This window comes from Amphibalanus amphitrite, unplaced genomic scaffold (genome assembly GCF_019059575.1).
Source record: "Amphibalanus amphitrite isolate SeventyFive unplaced genomic scaffold, NRLGWU_Aamphi_draft 000094F_arrow, whole genome shotgun sequence".
NCBI classification, from domain to species: domain Eukaryota; kingdom Metazoa; phylum Arthropoda; class Thecostraca; order Balanomorpha; family Balanidae; genus Amphibalanus; species Amphibalanus amphitrite.
Window position 1 is genome coordinate 631216 of NW_024881590.1, and position 19712 is coordinate 650927.

At 44.8% G+C, this 19712-nt stretch overlaps 1 protein-coding gene across 1 annotated transcript in view; it reads right to left on the bottom strand.

Annotated features, from left to right (window-relative positions):
* Nucleotides 1–5530: 5530 nt before the first annotated feature.
* LOC122380283 (venom peptide isomerase heavy chain-like) overlaps nt 5531–19712 on the bottom strand; it is a 64403-nt gene continuing 50221 nt past the window's right edge. The window contains exons 4-5 of the mRNA XM_043363320.1: nt 16760–16915; nt 5531–5898 (exon numbers count right to left, since the gene is read on the bottom strand). Coding sequence (XP_043219255.1) covers nt 5719–5898; nt 16760–16915 — 336 coding nt within the window. The 3' untranslated portion in view covers nt 5531–5718. The remainder of the gene's footprint in view (nt 5899–16759; nt 16916–19712) is intronic.

Sequence of the window (19712 nt, forward strand, 5' to 3'; positions counted from 1 at the left end):
CGTCACCCTCAGTTATTCGTCACCATTCAGCAGCAGGCCCAGAGCTTCGGGCTTTGAACCGTAAGGTACAGGTGTAGGAGCAAGACATTGCGCCGATTCGAAGGGCTGGAAGGGCAGCATCGCGGGGGCTGGAATGCGCCTGAGCGGCTGAGACCATCCCATTGGGACGGGGGTGTTCTGAGTGCACTCAGCCGCTCATGCTGGGAAATGCATCCAATGGAGCTCTCCCCCCATCCCCCCGTTTCGAATGATTAGGGTGACCTTTAGTCTAGAACAAGGCAGGATGACTGTTGGCTGGTCCCGAGGATAGATACAAAGGACAGGTAATGACATCATATAATGAATCGAAGACGGCCCCGGTCCGATCCTCTGATAGAGGTTCAACACGTATCTCGTTGTGGACCATTTCGTTTTCCTCCACCGTAGTTTTTGCACCGACCTGAACGGGTTGGAAGGTAACGATGTTCAGAAACCATTAAGATCGTAATTGTATATTCGTTGTATATTCGTTCACTGAACAGGTAGGACAGGTTCAACACAGTCAAAACCTCATCCTATCATCCAATAATTATAAAGTAGTCTTCATAGAATGGAAAGGCTAACCTAACTCAACGAATATACAATCACGACCTTAACCCGCGCCCTGGTGGGGGGGGGCTATTTTTTGCCCCCCCTCCAGACTTTTCGATATATCTCCAGAACCGCTGCGCCGATCGTCACCAAACTTTCAGTACCCTCCCGGACATCAATTTTACACATTGTGACCAAAAATTTATCCAAAGGCTATGATAGGTTGGCCGGAAATGACGTCAGAGTGACGTCATGTTCTGCCGTTTTTGACCCAAAAAAGGGTTTCGCGGGAAGAGCTGTCAGGCCTATAGCTTTGCAAATACAGAAAAACGATAAAGACATAAAAGCTGTAGAATTGACAGGGCTACAAAACTGCTATCTCGGAATTTTGAAATTTTTGGATTTTGACCCCCAAAAATCAAAAAATAGATTTTTTGATTATAATAGCCGAAAAATCCAAAAAGTTTTTTGAATTTCGAAAAAAAACGGAATATGTGTGATAGTCCTTACCGCCTTCTATCTACATACCAAATTTGAGATCGATACCTCTTTTTTTGGCCAAGTTACAGCGAAAAAACTGTTCAAAATTGATGACGTCAAATTTTCAAACTCATTTTTTTGCAATTCTAGACCTCGTAGCGCAAAACAAAGACCACCATTAGACTCCCCGTGATGAGCTGCATCGAATCAATACCCATTTTATGCAAAAATATCAACTTTGAAATTTGACCTTTTTTGACCTGACCTTGACCTGACCTCCACCAGAAAGTGGCCTAAGCCGTACCTGATAGTCTTATAACCAACACCATTGAGTTGGAAATGAAAAATTGGCCATAAAACATGCATCGCACAACCTTAGTACCTAAAGTTAGGTTCATGTGACCTGACCTGTGACCCTTGGTGACCTGACCTGTGACCTGGTAATGTCAGTGACCTCTTATAGCAATATATGTACTAGGCAACTGACGCCCTATCGCTGATTCTCGACAAAATGCGTTTTCTTCGGTGTTATAGCGCATTCCCTAGATGACCCGTGAACGGTGAAACATTTCATCTTTGACCTGACCTGTGACGTCATCGGTGACCCCGAGGTCAATGAAATTTGGTTTCCTTCGACAAATTTGACAGGCCTTTCGAACGCCGTTTGAATTTTGCGGATCCGTCCAGTAGTTTCGGAGATACGGGGGGGGGGGGGCAAAAAATAGCCCCCCCCCCACCAGGTCGCGTTATAAACAGACCCCACCAGGGCGCGGGTTAATGGTTTCTGAACATCGTAATCTTCCAACCCGTTGAGGTCGGTGCAAACACCACGGTGGAGGAAAACGAAATGGTCCACAACGAGATACGTGTTGATGAGCCTCTATCAGAGGATCGGGCCGGGGCCGTCTTCGATTCATTATATGATGTCATTACCTGTCCTTTCTATCCTCGGGACCAGCCAACCATCATCCTTCTTTGTTCTAGACTAAAGGTCAGCCTAATCATTCGAAACGGGTGGGGATGGGGTAGAGCTCCATTGGATGCATTTCCCAGCATGAGCGGCTGAGTGCACCCAGAACACCCCCGTCCCAATGGGATGGTCTCAGCCGCTCAGGCGCATTCCAGCCCCCGCGATGCTGCCCTTCCAGCCCTTCGAATCGGCACAATGTCTTGCTCCTACACCTGTGCCTTACGGTTCAAAGCCCGAAGCTCTGGGCCTGCTGCTGAATGGTGACGAATAACTGAGGGTGACGATATCAGTGTAAGACTATTGTGCCTGTGGTTGATGCCTGCCGGCCAAGCTGACTTACCGTGAGTTCGTACCCTGGCCACCCGGCATACCATCAATCGCAACCATGCCATCATGACGTCTGGCATTTACTAAGCAATACAGCAAACAGGAAATTCGAAAATATGTGGATTCCTTTCGGTATTAGCTTTTAACTTACATTACAGACATTCCTAAATGTTTCTGTAAAACTATATCTCCAAACCCAGTCTGGGAACTGGGAAGTGGGCAATTGCATCCTTATAAAAATAAAGTCGTGAAAATTACAATGGTGACAACGGCTGCTGGTACACGCCAAGGCTCACACATTTTGGCATACAAAACGCATGACCACATTGACTTTTTCTCTGCAGTTGTGAGCTGAGCATTGCTGTCCCGTGACGCCTCAATATAGCTCAGGGGACATTGAGCGAGAAAATATAATATAGCGGAATTCCAAGCATAAAATCGACAGCCGAATCAAGAACGTAGAGTCAATAGGGGTACTTCGATTACTAAAGCAGGCACGTAAGAAGAAGGAGGATGAGTAATTTCCAAGAGAAATGTGTTGTTCTTCCACAATCTCTTCCTATTAAAGGAGGCATTAACCAAAACATCCCCTTCTCCTATGTGCCGACAACCTGCATGTCAATGTTCTATGCAGTTTGTGCGATATTCTTGCTCAATAATGAGCTGCGGGGCAGAAAGCTTCTTAGGAAAGCTTAGAATAATCACCTCGACCCGTCAGTGAACGCTAAAACACGGCTGACCGGGAACGCGGCGGCACGGCGCCAGCCGCCGCGTGGTGCTAGTGTGCGCGTAACTAACGGGGAGACTTCAACGCCTGGCGCCGCCCCGAAAGGCTTCCGTTCAACCGCTCGCAGCAGGCTAGGTTTTCGTCCCAGATTTTTTTGATTGGTATCCTACGGCTTCAAACATGCCAGGGACCAATAAAATTTAGTAGTGAAGACGATAAAAAAAAAATCAAAATTCGACGATATACCCTACTAAACAACTAATCGGAGAGAGTTTTTTTTATTAATCATCCAAACACAGCACACGCGAACATGCATAATGTAGCACGGGGACGGTCAGACGATTTCGGCATGATCGAACCCGGAAATATTTATAGATCATGTTTGATGATTTTTTTCTTCTATGTTTGACATACGACAAGGAAAAAGTTAAGTTGAAGTGATTCATTGACAAGACGACTTCTTCAATTAGCTTATAAAGAAATGAAGTCACAGTGACGTCATCGGCTGCCCGAAAATTGCAAAACTTCAGCTTTCAATTACGCCAAGCGTTTTTAGCCCAGGGACAAAATCTCATAACAATATTTCAAATATCAATATTGCTACTCTGTAATCAATTAGAAAGGTGCAATCCTTCAAAAAAGCTGAAACACGCAGTTGCACGTGCTCTGGAAGTGGTGCAACACTAGTTAGAGATGCGCACCGGTCAGATTCGGATTCAGCGGTGATTTTTGACCCAGAAACCACCCTTCCCTAACCGCCCCCCCCCTTCCCTCGCGGGCCCGGGGGGGGGGCGTTTTTCGCCCCCTTGGCGAATATTTGCGATAGCTCCCGAACGCTTAGGGATAGGAAAGCGAAACTTTCAGTACCTTTTCTCCCATCAATTTGACATCTTCTGAAGTAAGAAATTTGGACCTAGCCCCCTTGATGACGTCACAAGGTCCATTTTTCTAGACCCCTGCACGGCAAACTTCGGCGTCACAGACGCAAACTTCAAATAGCTGCTAAAAATAGAGTTTTAGAGATAAAGACAAATTACGAGCACGTTTGTGTAGCGTTTGACCTAGAGAAAAATAGAAAAATAGTTTTGGTGACCTGAGGTCAAAGGTCAGGTCAACGACCCCGAAATGTGGTTTTAGTTTTTCGCAAATAACTTCGACAAAAATGGTCCTAGAGCTACGGCAGTGGTACCATCGCATTCGCCTTGTCAAGCCGCGTCGAATGATATATATTTTGTTCGGAAAAGGTCAAATTTTATGTTGACCTCATGTGACCTCGAATGACCTCTGGTTGACCTTGACACATGAAAGGTCGTTTATGAAGGATTTGTACCCGCTGATCACGAATCTGGCATCTATTTTCCTCTAAGCCTTCATTTAGAGCTTCCGGATGGCAAAATTGTCTTATTTTTTATTACTAACTTGAATTAGTGAAATAGCCTCTAGCAGGGATACTCTTCAGTGACCTTGACCTTTGAGCAGCCTTGTATCGTAAGAGGAACCACAAATAGGGAACTGATAAGCCTCAAAACATTTCAAAACATCTTGAAAGTTAGCACGCAAGATGTGCGAAAAAGTGCCAAGTTTGAGGTCAATTTTGAGCGTGACCTTGACCTTGACCTTTGAGTTTGAGCATATTTTCGGAATCCTCAGATTCTCTTTTTTCGTTTGACACCCAATTTTGCCGGTTTGATGCCGCCTGCCGTCCTCTAGAAGGCTTACTTAGAGATCACTACACATGTGCCGGTTTTTGCCTTTCACCTTGACCTCTGACCTTGAAAATTGACCTGAGGTCAAAAATTTTAGGTGCTTTAGAATCGTCTCGTAAGGACCTGTCGTTTGGTATCGCTTTTGTTTCCGTAGCTTTCTTATTTACGGAGTTAGACAGGGGGGGGGGGGCGAAAAACGCCCCCCCCCGGGCTGCGGTGGTTGGGATTACCCCCCGGGCCCGGCCGGGCTAAGCTCCACCCAATTTTGTGTTGTTCGGGCAAAAATTGGGCCTCCTTCCCCTCACTAAAGAGTATTTGCGGTCCCTCTCTTTTTCGTCACGAACACCGGACCAATCAGCGCCGAGTATTGCCGAGCGCTGATCGGTCGACTTTCCGCTAGCGCGTAAATGCTGCTCACGGAACAAGAGTTCGTCGACAATCCTCCACAAACGTCTGTCACACTTTTTGTCATGCTAAAAAAGCCGGAGCGTACCCCCCTCCCCCCACTCTGGTACTAACTGCATCCGGCTACGGGTGTGCTCTTAAGGGCATTCCAGCATGCGATGAAGTTGCCCGTCCAGCTCGTTACAGGGAATTGAATATGAAGGAGAAGGATTTGATTGTCCTGATCGGATGGAAACGACGGGGTGTGATCAAATAGTTTTTACCGCTCCTCGTCACGTAGCCGTTTCCGCGCTAAGGCGGCTAAACTCAGTCGGCAAAAATGGTCCAGTCATCGAAAACACCATAGGCCTATGACCAGTGACCACTGTGTGTATATTGAACAGACTATCGCTTTCAAGACTGGCAATACTGCAAACAACAACAACAACAACAAAAGCGGTGTCCATTTATGCCGGCTATAACTCTGCAGTGTGCACTAAGACCAAAATACGGCAAATGAAATCCTTCATACGGGCGCTCTTATCACTAAGTCTTCAGCAGTAAGTGGCATCCTCCATGTTGTCCAGGAGCCAGTCCAGGAACGAGTAGACTCGGGTGAAGACCGCCGGCACCCCAGGCTGGCCACATCCGGTGCGGTTGGTGGCGATACCGATCAACGTGAACCGGTCACGGTCGTACCATGTTCTGACCATCAATGGACCGCCGAAGTCGAGCTAGAAAGAAGAAGAATTTCAACACCTTTTAGGAAGAAGAAAATACTGCATGCTGCGCTGTATTGCACGTGGTTCTGTTCTGATTAGAAGTTTAACCCTCGCGGGCCCGGGGGGGGGCGTTTTTCGCCCCCCCCCCCTGGCGAATATTTGCGATAGCTCCCGAACGCTTAACCCGCGCACCGACGGGAGTCTGCGCCAACTTCGCACCGACGGGGGGGGGGGGGCGGATGACCGCCCCCCTGAGATCTCGAGAACGAAGCATGATAGCGACAAGCGGTAAACGGCATCGGATACGCACGGACAAGGTCTACAATTTTTACTAAGATCATTTTCAGGTCAGGTCAAAGATGACGTCACAGGGGTCGAAAAAGTCAAAATGGCGGCGCTAGATATGGGGAGAGTTTTTCTCGAATAACTTTCAAATTAGTCAAGATAGGAACAAACTAAGGGCATCATCGTGATCCTCTCGTAAATCCGCATCGAATGATATATATGTTGACCTCGAAAGGTCAAGGTCAAAGGTTGACCTCAGGTCACGTGACCTCGAAGTCATCATGTATATCATTCGATGCGTCTTGACGAGCTGAACACAATGAGACCATCCGCGCGGCTGTATCTTGTTCCTGTACGGAGTTATTGGCAAAAAACCTTTGGTGACCTTTGATGACGTCACATGACCTTACAGCTGCCCAACAGCAAAACAGACCTCAAGGTAGTGAAGGTTGATCGTATATGAAGTCATGTATGGTATATGGGGCCATTCCGACCCGTTTTAGTGGTAAAAACAGGGAGTTGATTTTTCCCCCATTGACTTATAATGGGGAGGTCGAGAAATTGACCTGCCCTTAGGTCACCGACATCAAAATTCCGAGATATACAAATCCGAGCTACTAATGACAAATCCGAGCTACTAATGACCTTATAACATCCTGCGACTTTCAAAGGCCTCCGACATCTACTGTAGCTCTGGCACGGTGACAAAGTTGCAAAAAAGTGACTTGAGGTTGGGTCATTCAAAGTGACCTGGTGACCTGACCTTAAAAGTTAGGAGGTTCAAACTTGCACACCGTGTGTAAAATTGATGAGAGAATAGTCGTACCAAATTTCGCGGCGCTACGCGCCGCGGTTTTCCCGCTATCCGCGAAAAACCTCAGGGGGGGGGGGGGCGGATATCCGCTCCCCCCGTCGGTGCGCGGGTTAACCCTCGCCCATGTAGGGGGGGGGGCTGGTTGGTGCACCCCCCCCCCCCGAGGTTTTTCTTAGCTACACGCCGAACCGTTTCAGATAGCCTGCTCAAATTTTCAGTACCCTATGGGGCATTCTTTGCGCAACTTTTGGTATTTTTTTGGGTCAAGGTCATGTCAGGTCACGGAGTTATGACGTCATAAAAGGAACAACCTCCGGCCAGATTTACGCTAAATTGGAGATTGCTTCACATTGGTATAAATGCCGACTGACCTGACACACTGATGGATTGTTTTAGAATCATAACTGGCTGATTTGACATTGGCACAATGTCCGTTGACCTTTTCAAGGTTACTATAGGTCAAGGTCAGGTCAGTGACCTCGGTTGACCTGTAATGACTTTTTGCACTGTATGACTTTTCGGGGTATTTTGATGCCCTGAATTCGAATTTGCTATCCATTTCAGGCATCGTCGGTTGTTTCTTGTAGTTCATTTTGGGTCAGGGTCAGGTCAGTGACGTCACACGCCTGACGTGACCCAATGCACAAATGACCTTGCAGACTTCCGATACTCCCAACGCATCATTTTTAGAGTTATGACATATCGAAATACACACCAAACGATAGAGAATTGATCAAGGATCACGATAGTGAAGGTTTCAAGTCGATATCTCTTACCGTTTTGCCGCAATCGGCGCGGAAATCTGAAAAAAGTTGGATTTTTCCGAAAATTTCACCTTTGACCGGTCATAAGTAGGTCAAATGTTGCCCTAGGACCACAAAATATACCACCAATCGCGAGATCTCGTTGAGAGCAATCTGTTGGTATTTTCCGCTAAGCTCTACGACGCTTCGTTTTCAAACGCCAGGGGGGGTCGCACCAACCCCCCTCCCCCCCTGCATGGGCGAAGGTGGCAAAACACCGTTTACGGGCGAGGGTTAAGGATAGAAAAGCAAAACTTTCAGTACCTTTTCTCCTATCAATTTGACATCTTCTGAAGTAAAAAATTTGGACCTAGCCACATTGATGACGTCTCAAGGTCCATTTTTCTAGACCCCTGCACGGCAAACTTCGGCGTCACAGACGCTAACTTCAAATAGCTGCTAAAAATAGAGTTTTAGAGATAAAGACACATCACGAGCACGACTGTGTAGCGTTTGACCTAGAGAGAAATAGAAAAATATTTTTGGTGACCTCATTTCAGAGGTCAGGTCAACGACCCCGAAATGTGGTTTTAGTTTTTCGCTAATAACTTCGACAAAAAAGGTCCTAGAGCTACGGCAATGGTACCATCGGATTCGCCTTGTCAAGCCGCGTCGAATAATATATATTTTGTTCGGAAAAAGTCAAGTTTTATGTTGACCTCACGTGACCTCGAATGACCTCTGGTTGACCTTGACACATGAGAGGTCATTTATGATGGATTTGTACCCGCTGATCACGAATATGGCATCTATTTTCCTCTAAGCCTTCATTTAGAGCTTCTGGACGGCAAAATTATTTATTAAGACAATAACAAGATACAACACAACAAGATACAGTCGCGCGAATGGTCTCATTGTGTTCAGCTCGTCAAGGCGCATCGAATGATATACATGATGACCTCGAGGTCACGTGACCTGAGGTCATCCTTTGACCTTGACCTTTCGAGATCAACATAGGTATATATCATTCGATACGGATTGACGAGAGGATCACGATGATGCCCTTAGTTTGTTCCTATCTTGACTAGTTCGAAAGTTACTCGAGAAAAATCTCCATATCTAGCGCCGCCATTTTGACTTTTGACCCCTGTGACGTCATCTTTGACCTGACCTGAAAATAACCTTTGTAAAAATTGTAGAACTTGTCCGAGCGTATCCCATGCCGTTTACCGCTTGTCGCTATCTTGCTTCGTTCTGGAATTCTCAGGGGGGGGGGACCGGTCATCCGCCCCCCGTCGATTTTTAGTTGGCAAAGACCCCCGTCGGTGCGCGGGTTTAAGTCGAATTGCGAGGTCAAAAGTCGGGTCAAGGTCAGGTCAAATACCTAAAATTGGGTTTGTAATATAATGGACTTTAGAACCTGGTGCTTGGCGTCTCTCGTCAAAAACTCTGCCAAAACTGTGTATCTATGCATGGGCGCGGGAACCGGGGGAGCAGTGGGGGCAGCTTGCCCCCCCCCCCATCTCTTTGGCCGTGGGGGGGGGGGGGTGCCCCCACAACTTTGAGACGGAATACCGCACTTTTTTTTGCAAATGTTTTCTTTTTTGTTGAAAAAGCCAAGGGATGAAAAATAAGTGGCCTAAAACCGGCGAGAAAACTAAATTTGGGGGTACCCTAGGTTGATCTCTATCATGGTGTGCCCCCACAGTCTGAAAGTAGTTCCCGCGCCCCTGTATCTATGTATAATCCTATATATGTAAGTGCCATACCGCATACGAGTTTCATATCCATATAGGGGTTGGTCGACCATAGGTCAAGGCCAAGGTCAGGTCAAACAGTTAACCCGGCACCGCCTGAGCTATTTCCGTACCCACGAAAGCCTTGGGGGGGGGGGGGTCGGATCCGACCTCCCCCTGTTATCTCGAGAACCAATGGTCGTATCGAGCCCCGCGAGATGACGTTCGAAAGGTCTTTACGAGACCTTCCCAAAGTTTTCTTAAGATTTTAAGATTGAGGTCAAGTTTCGGGTCAAGGTCAGGTCAAAGGTCAAATTCTGGGGTTTTGCATGATTAGGCTTACGGACAGCGAAATCGATAGCTGCTGCTCGAAACTCACCAAAAATGACCTCAAAGACCTAGTGAAGGTACCATGTGCGTGTAGGGGTCATATTAAGTACGGGTCAAGGTCAGGTCAGGTCACAAAATGTCACGGTTTTCACTTTCTGCTAGATGGGCATGCGACACATGTTTTATGGCTTATTTTTCACGCCGAATCCGATGGTAATGGTTATATGTGACCCCAAGTCACTGTGCTGGTGATAAGTGTGCATTGAAAGCATAAAAAATCGTTTATACGATACATAACTAAACGAGGGCTAAGAAAAAAGTCAATTTTTCAACTTTTTTATTTTTGACATAAAATGCACTTTTCTAGACGAGCTTTGTCCAAGAAATCTAGTGGTGCCATTTGTTTTCACATGCGATGTTCAGAATTGCCTCTAATTCACGAAAATGCTTATGACGTCACCATACCCTATGTATGTTGGAGCTAATTTTACAATTTGGGGGTCAAAAATCAAGATAGAAAGTTGACATTTGGGACATCTAATGTTCTAATAGAGTTCTATAACCCTCGCGGGCCCGGGGGGCGTTTTTCGCCCCCCTGGCGAATATTTGCGATAGCTCCCGAACGCTTAGGGATAGGAAAGCGAAACGTTCAGTACCTTTTCTCCCATCAATTTGACATCTTCTGAAGTAAAAAATTTTGACCTAGCCCCCTTGATGACGTCACAAGGTCCATTTTGCTAGACCCCTGCACGGCAAACTTCGGCGTCACAGACGCAAGCTTCAAATAGCTGTTAAAAATAGAGTTTTAGAGATAAAGACAAATTACGAGCACGGTTGTGTAGCGTTTGACCTCGACAAAAAAAAATAGTTTTGGTGACCTGAGGTCAGAGGTCAGGTCAACGACCCCGAAATGTGGTTTTAGTTTTTCGCAAATAACTTCGACAAAAATGGTCCTAGAGCTACGGCAGTGGTACCATCGCATTCGCCTTGTCAAGCCGCGTCGAATGATATATATATATATATATATATATATATATATATATATATATATATATATATATATATATATATATATATATATATATATATATATATATATATATATATTTTGTTCGGAAAAGGTCAAGTTTTATGTTGACCTCATATGACCTCGAATGACCTCTGCTTGACCTTGACACATGAAAGGTCGTTTATGATGGATTTGTACCCGCTGATCACGAATCTGGCATCTATTTTCCTCTAAGCCTTCATTTAGAGCTTCCGGATGGCAAAATTTTCTTATTTATTATTACTAACTTGAATTAGTGAAATAGCCTGTAGCAGGGATACTCTTCAGTGACCTTGAGCTTTGAGCAGCCTTGTATCGTAAGAGGAACCACAAATAGGGAACTGATAAGCCTCAAAACATTTCAAAACATCTTGAAAGTTAGCACGCAAGATGTGCGAAAAAGTGCCAAGTTTGAGGTCAATTTTGAGCGTGACCTTGACCTTGACCTTTAATTTTGAGCACATTTTCGGAATCCTCAGATTCTCTTCTTTCGTTTGACTTCCAATTTTGCCGGTTTGATGCCGCTTGCCGTCCTCTAGAAGGCTTATTTTGAGATCACTACACATGTACCGGTTTTTGCCTTTGACCTTGACCTCTGACCTTGAAAATTGACCTGAGGTCAAAAATTTTAGGTGCTTTAGAATCGTCTCGTAAAGACCTCTCGTTTGGTGTCGCTTTTATTTCCGTAGCTCCCTTATTTACGGAGTTAGAGAGAGGGAGGCAGGGCCTCCTCTAACATGTTAACTGGGGGGGGACCGCGGCCCCCCCATTGATGCCGCTGGCCCCCTCAGTGGAGCTGAAATCGCGTCACTGGGGGGCCACACAGTTAAACCAATAAGGTAGAAAAATGAGGAAATTTCACTAAAAGCGTACCACACAAACAATCCAGATTCCAGACTATCTCCACGATCACCACGTTACTAATTTTAGTTTTCTTATACCTACCTACCGTTGTTTTTATCTACAAAGAACATTTCACATCCGCATGTTGCCTAAGATGAGCCACGGAATGAGGTCAGACGATGCAGTTTTTATAATCGAACACCGACTGAAGCCCGAACGGGGCATGGGCATTGATGAATTCCTTTGAGAAGGAAGCGTCCCGGAAGGTCGCCCTCTCAATCAGTCAAACGCTCACGCTTCTACACGGAGGACTATTTTATTCGGGAGACGGGTTCATTCTTGAAGAGGAAATCTTGCTACGGTCAAATGAGAACGCGGCGGAGCACGGGAAAAGTTTTATTCCCCGGTGTTTGGGACTGGAAGCAATAAGCCCTCACACTTATTGAGGGGTTAGCCGTTAGATAGACCCACCCCTAGGGTTTTCGCAAATAACTCACGTAAAAAGTGGCCCAGCGTGGCAAAACTTTTAGTATTCTTGTGATTATCAATTGGCTGCACATTTCCTGAAATGACCCTGGTCCCTAGCCTTCATTACTATTGACCTGTGGCCTGTTTCTTAAGTCATTTTCAGGCAGGTAGCTTTTTAGGATAGTGAGCTGTTTTCAGGCAGGTAGCTGTTGGTTAATGGATTACAGTGTTAGTGGGAAAGATTGACCCTCACACTTTTAGCGGTTGGTTAGATTCCTGACGCACTGCGTGCCGTTTAATACAATTTTTCTATAGTATAGGGATTTTGTTTTATCCTCGAAAGTCGAAAAGCCAGAAATTTTCGTCGATTTCGGACGTTGCCGGGATCGTTAGGTACCTAAAATGTGACCCTGCCGCCTGGATCCACCAGTAGGGTGACGTAGCCTACCATTTCTTGATTTTTTTTTTTCAAATTAAAAAATGAAAATCATGGTATCAGGGCTGTGACGAAAAATAAGTGGCCTAAATCCGATGAGAAAACTGGATTTGGGGGTACCCTAGGTTTGACTTCTGAGCCTCTGGCCGCCCCAGTGAAAATTCCTTAGAGGAGGCCCTGGGGGAGGGGGGGCGAAAAACGCCCCCCCGGGCTGCGGTGTTTGGGATTACCTCCTGGCCCGGCCGGGATAACGTATATTCCTGTTTTTTGAAAATTCTCAAAGTTTTGGATTTTATTAGCTGTTTTTTTTTAAGTTTTTTTTTTTGAAATTTTAGGGGTGAAAAACGCATTTTATGGAAAATCCGAGATGGCTATTTTAAAGAAATCGTTGAGCTGCGTCTATTCATATCCTTAATTTGCAATTTGCTTCAAACCTTGATTTTTGGCGATTTTTTTAAGCATTTACAACTTTTTGACTGAGAACGTCATGTAGTTACATCACTAAAATCCATATATCTAAAAAAAAAATTGAAATTTTTTCTTTAAAACTACACAGGAGACGTCAAATGGATGGGGGACAAGGTATGCCAAGTGTCAAGTTGATAGCGTAAGCTGTTCATGAGTTATTTAAGAAAAATGGAGGGGGGTCGGATCCGACCCCCCAGGCGGTCGCGGGTTAAGAACGAACGAAAGCCCTGAAAACCAAAGATGGCATTCGCAGCACACGACACACGGATTATGAGTACTTTTAGTTATAGAACACGATGGTGACATTCATTTTGTCATAAGAATACGTGTTTGGCCGAGAAGATAAATTTAACCCCCGGCAGGCGGTGGGCCTACCAGCCACCTTCCGCGCGGTGGGGGGGGGGGGCATTTTTTTGCCCCCCCCGTATCTCCGAAGCTACTGGACGGATCCGGAAAATTCAAGCAGCGTTCGATAGCACTGTCCAATTTGTTGAGGGAAACCAAATTTCATTGACCTCGGGGTCACCGATGACGTCACAGGTCAGGTCAAAGATAAAATGTTTCACCGTTTACGGGGCTTCTAGGGAAAGCGTTATAACACCGAGTAAAACGCATTTTGTCGAAAATCAGCGATAAGGTGTCAGTTGTCTAGTACATATGTTGCTATTAGAGGTCACTGGTCATACCAGGTCAGGTCACAGGTCAGGTCACCAAGGGTCACCAAGGTTCACCACATGAGCCCAACTTTACTAAGGTTATGCGATGCATGTTTCATGGCCAGTTTTTCATTTCCAGCTCAATGGTGTTGGTTATAAGACCATCAGGTGCGGTTTAGGTCACTTTCTGGTGGAGGTCAGGTCAAGGTCAGGTCAAAAAAGGTCAAATTTCAAAGTTGATATTTTGCATAAAATGGGTATCGATTCGATGCAGCTCGTCACGGGGAGTCTAATGGAGGTCTTTGTTTTGCGCAACGAGGTCTATAATTGCTAAAAATTGACTTTGAAAATTTGACGTCATCAATTTTGAACAGTTTTTTCGCTATAACTTGGCCAAAAAAAAAGAGGTATCTATCTCAAATTTGGTATGTAGATAGAAGACGGTAGGGACTATCACATATATTCCGTCTTTTTTTTTAAATTCAAAAAACTTTTTGGATTTTTTGGCTATTATATTCAAAAAATCTATTTTTTTATTTTTGGGGGCAAAGTTGTCGATAACCCGATGGCTGTGCACTTAACAGAGTGCAATGGCCTCTGGAGACAGTGCTCAGGGGGTGTGCTACCCCTGAAACGTTATTCTTATCGGGTTATCGACAACTTTGCCCGCCGGATGCAGGTGTGCCTACGCCCTGCAGCGCCGGGGCGCTCACCTGGAGCACATTGTGGAGCGTCCGTAAAACACACACTGTACTAAAAGTATTCGTAGTGAAGACTTGAAACTTGGTGGATGTCTGCTACATAGGTGTGACCTAAAGTGGCCGAAGTTTGGTGATGATCTGAATAAAACTCCCGAAGTGATTCGAATTTTGGTGATGACCGTTTTTTTTTGTGTCACCCTGTATTATATTGTTATTATTGTGTTAATATTATATTAATACTATGTTCATATTTATAGTCACCGTGATTATTTTTGGTGTTTTTTATTATTGGGCGGCGTTGAGTATGAAAGATGAAATTTCCTACTTCCCCCTTATATAGGGTTTGAAAAAAGCTGAGGATGAAGATGGTGAAGCGCCAGAAGTTAGGACAAACTATAAAGATATGGAGTCCAGCAGGAGTGAGGAAACCGTGAGGAAAACTAAAATTGGGTGAGACGCTGAATCAAACGCGTCTTAGATCCCAGCTGGAACAATACCAAATGTTTATTGTGGCTCGTTAACCCGCGCCCCACTGGGGGGGGGCTATTTATAGCCCCCCCTCCCGTTTTTCTGCAATAACTTCCAAACCGCTTGACGTATCGACGCCAAACTTTCAGTACCTTCGGCTGCATCAATTTGACACCTTGTGTCAAAATTTGAACTTCGTACCTACCATAGGTCGGCCGGAAATGACGTCAGAGTGACGTCATGTTCGGCCGATTTCGACGCAAAACATTGATCCACGGCAATCGCTCCCAAGAGCTCAGTTTTTAAGCTAGATCCAATTTCTTTGCATGAGAGGACTCAGAATAGACTGCGCTATGAAACTGCTATCTCGGATTTTCGAAATTTTGAAAATTGCGAAAATTTTATATAATAAAATTCAAAATTTATATTTTTACATTTTTTTCAAAAACTTTTTGACTTTTCGAAAAAACCGGAATATATGTGATAGAACGCATTATTATGACTAACTCTAGCAAGTTTTAGCTAAATATCTTCAAAAATGGCCAAGTTATACGCATTATTGCAAAAAATTAACAATTATTAATTTTTCAAATCAATTTTTCAGCACGAATTTGACATCGTACGCCAATATAAATAGCACCATCGTGTTCCTGAGCTCAAACTGCATCCAATAGACACCTTTTTTGTTGAAAAATTTTAACTTCAAAATTTGACCTTTTTTGACCTGAAAGTGACCTGACCTGAGCTAAATTTGACTCAAAATGACCTCGAATGACACAGACGACATCAAATTCGAAATGTTTGGCCTAAATGGACCATAAAACATGTGTCACGTGACCGACGGATGATATGATATTTTCGTGACCTGTGATGACCTGACCTTGACCTGAAAATCAAAGTACAAGTTTGGTACCCTCAGAGTATCTAGAGCATCTGTTCACGAGTGTGTGAACCAAAAATGAGCCTGATCTGACTTGTAAGACGGCGGCCAGAGCCCAAAACGTGAAGAAGCCAAAATGCTAATAATTTTTACTTTGACCTGACCTGTGACGTCATCGGTGACCTCGAGGTCAATGAAATTAGGTTTCGCTCGACAGTTTTTCCGGGGCTATCAGACGCCGTTTGAATTTTGACGATCGGCCCAGTAGTTTCGGAGTTAGGAGGGGGGGCTATGAATAGCCCCCCCCCCCCCCAGTAGGGCGTGTTATACGCAGACCCCAGTGGGGCGCGGGTTAAGGTGCTTCGCGCATTTAAAATGTTGTTTTTTTTGCGTGCATTATGTTGTAATAATGAGTACTCTGACCATGTTCTGCAGCAATAAATACATTGGCATTGGAACGATACCTAATACCTATCCTTGTTTAGTTGAATTACGTTGACAGCAAAAGTAAGTGAAAACGCCATCACTTAATTTTGCTCACTTCTGCTGTTGCTGTTAGTGAACACACAATCCGTAAATATCTTCTTTGGAATTGGTTCTTCTACTCAGAATATTCAGAAAATCTTTGTCTGGGAAAATCAAAAAGCCCTAGGGCCGAATCGTTTCCCAAATACCTTCAACATTAGCCGAGGCGGGCCGAAGTCATTTCCCAAATGCACGTGCTAATGTTAAAGGGATATCTCGGCATGTGGTAAAAGAATTACGTGCATCATAATTATTAAGAAGTCATGAGAAATGGCCCAGATTCAGTTCAAGATTTTGTGAAATGAGTAACGATAATAATAATAAACAAATGATGAGAGCCATTTGATTGTATTTAGTAATGGCAGTCTAAACGTCTATCCACGACCCAGCTGGGATACATTCCCGCATCAAATAAAAGCAACAGATGGCCACTAACCAGCTAACCATCCGCTTTCAAATAAGCTACGCTTACCGTGCAAGGACCCATGCCGCCAGCTCCGATGTTCTTGGCGCCAGCGCAGATCATGCTCTTCTCGATAGTGTCTTCTCCGAGAAAGTCGCCACAACGTCTGTTGCTGATGGTGAGTAGGTTGACAGTATTTGCATTGCCATTGCTTTCTCCTTGTTCCTATGCAACAAAGGCAAACAATTACTGGGTGCAATGCTTAACCCGCGCTCCGTTGGGGTCTGCCAAGCAACGCGCCCCGCTGGGGGGGGGGGGCATTTTGGCCCCCCCCCTAAGATCTCGAGAGCCACGCAACATAGCGACAAGCAGCAAACGGTGCTGGATAGCTCCAACGGGGAACTACCTGGTGACACGGTTTCATTGACCTCCGTCAAACCGATGACGTCACAGGTCAGGTGAAATGTCGAATTTTCACCCTTTACAGACATTTCAAGAAATGCGTTGTAAAATCGAGTAAAATGCATGTCATTGAAAATTATGGATGGGCAATTGTTCGTCAGACACATATTTTGCTATTTGAGGTCACTGATACCAAGTCAGGTCACAGAGGTCAGGTCACTGAGGGTCACAATATGAAAATATCATGTGATGCATGTTTTATGGTCCATTTTACATGACAAATGTGATTATGTGGGTCAGGCAACCTTCGGGGCCAGTTTGAATTATGTTCTGGTGAAGGTCAGGTCAAGGTCAGGTCAAATGAGGTCAAATTTCAAACTTAATATTTTGCATAAAATGGGTATCGATTCGATGCAGCTCTTCATGGGGAGTCCAATGGTGCTCTTTGTTTTGCGCTACGTGGTCTAGAATGTCTAAAAATCGAGTTCACAAATTTGACGTCATCAATTTTGAACAGTTTTTTTTTTTCGCTATAACTTGGTCAAGAAAAGATGTATCGATCTAAAACTTGGCATGTAGATAGAATAGCGTAAGGACTATCAAATAGATTCCGTTTTTCGAAGTTCGTAAAACTTTTGGGATTTTATTGCGCTTTGCTACACATTTGTTTTTTAATTTTGGGGGGTAAAAGTCACAAATTTTTGAAAATCCGAGATAACAGTTTTGTAGCACCGTCCTTTCTCTACACGACCACATAAAGAACTTTGAAAATTGCTGGTTAACCTTCGCCCTGGTGGGGGGGGGGGGCCATTTTGGCCCCCCCCCCCTGTGGTTTTTCAGCGATAACTCAGAAACCACTTGAGTTAGCGCCCTGAAACTTTGTATAGCTGTTTATTCAACATTTTTACATCATGTCCTTTTTTTGGGGGTTCGGGTCAGGTCAGGTCAGGTCACAAGGTCACCAAAACTGACACCACCTCTAAAAAAGTTCAAAGCTCTCTCAAAGGCACAGCTTTTATCCGATCGATGTAAAATTTACAGTACTTGAAGATGTCACCCAGCTCTACAAAATGGCTATCTCGGATTTTTTATAAATGTGACCTAAGGTCAGGTCAGGTCATCGCTGCTCCCCATTATAAGTCAATGGGAGAATCGAAAAGTAGTTGTTTTTCAGCTAAATCGGGCGTGATTGTTCCTATATTTCGTTATTGAAGTGTCTTGGGTCAGCAAATCACAGCCCATGTGAAACCATTTGCTTGTGACCTCGCTGAGGTCACGCTAGGTCATCTCCCTGGTCACCAGAGGTCACCAGCGGTTTTTCTGCACTTACTTGTTATTGAATAGAGATAGAGACTCCGTTCGACGTTTATCGTGTTTGTCTCGTCAATGCGGATCGAATGATATGCAGCATGACCTATTTCGGTAAGGTCATGACCTTGACCTGAGGTCAAATTTTCAAAATGACCTTTCGAGGTCAAACTATATATCATTCGACGCGTCTCGACGAGCCAAGCACGATGGTGCATGAATCGTTTCTCTATTTTCTCGTGAATGCATGCTATAGTTAAAAACATTTTCAACGAAATTTGCCAAGTTGACCTTGCATGACCTCTGTAGGCCAAACCGTTGAGCTGAGGTCAAATCTGACGAACCTTGGCGAAAGAGCTTGAAAAGAGCTATCGATTGCTTTTTTCCGCGGCTCTCTAGCTCTTCTAGTTTCCGAGCTACAGCGGAATATGTCCGGCAACACCGAAAACACTGAAATTTGACCTATGATGACCTCTAGCGACCTCAATATTGACCTTAGCGAAAAAATGACCGAAATACTTTCGAACGTACTTGTTATGGGCTTTCGTTTGCTTTTTTCCGCGTCTTCCTAGCCCTCTTCGTTTTCGAGTTAGACGGGGGGGGGGGTCATTTTGGCCCCCCCCACCAGGGCGAAGGTGGCTCAGACCCACACCAGGGCGCGGGTTAACTGTAGCTTTTGTGAGCGTTTCAAGATTTCATGTTTTTTGCTCATTTTTGCTCGAACATGACCTCAGTTTGACCTCAATAACTCCTGACCTAAGATGACCTAAGACTTGAAATTTGTGTCAAGGTGTTAAATTGACATTTGTTTTCGCCTCAATCCGAAACGAGGAAGACCCTCATCAAATTATTAGGTGAAAGTCAGCCTCAGGTTGATCAAAATACTAGGGGTAGTTTTGTCATAGTAATCTGTGATGGGTGAGGAACAAGCCGTAGCAATGCACTCGTCACTAAACCAGCCTGAGATTATTTGCCAGGTAGCTGCTGCGTTTCCCTACTTGCTGAATCATGTTTGCAACTTTCCATTTCCAGACACTTTTTACGGCAAATAAATTGTTGGGTTATTTGGAAGGTGAATGACAATTTTATTTCTATAAGTCAATACATTTGTATTTCCGATTGCCCTAAAACTTTTTTTTTAATTGTTTGCGGTAGGCTTTTATTAAGTTCGCAATAAAGTTGCGCACCTGTGAATCCTTCACTTAATGCGTTCCCGGCTTCCCGGCGCCAGTTGCGCTGTGCCGTGCCGCGTTCAGTCGGGGGTGCGCGCGTCTGTGAAGTTCGAGTGTTTATCACTGGGCAAACCTGTATC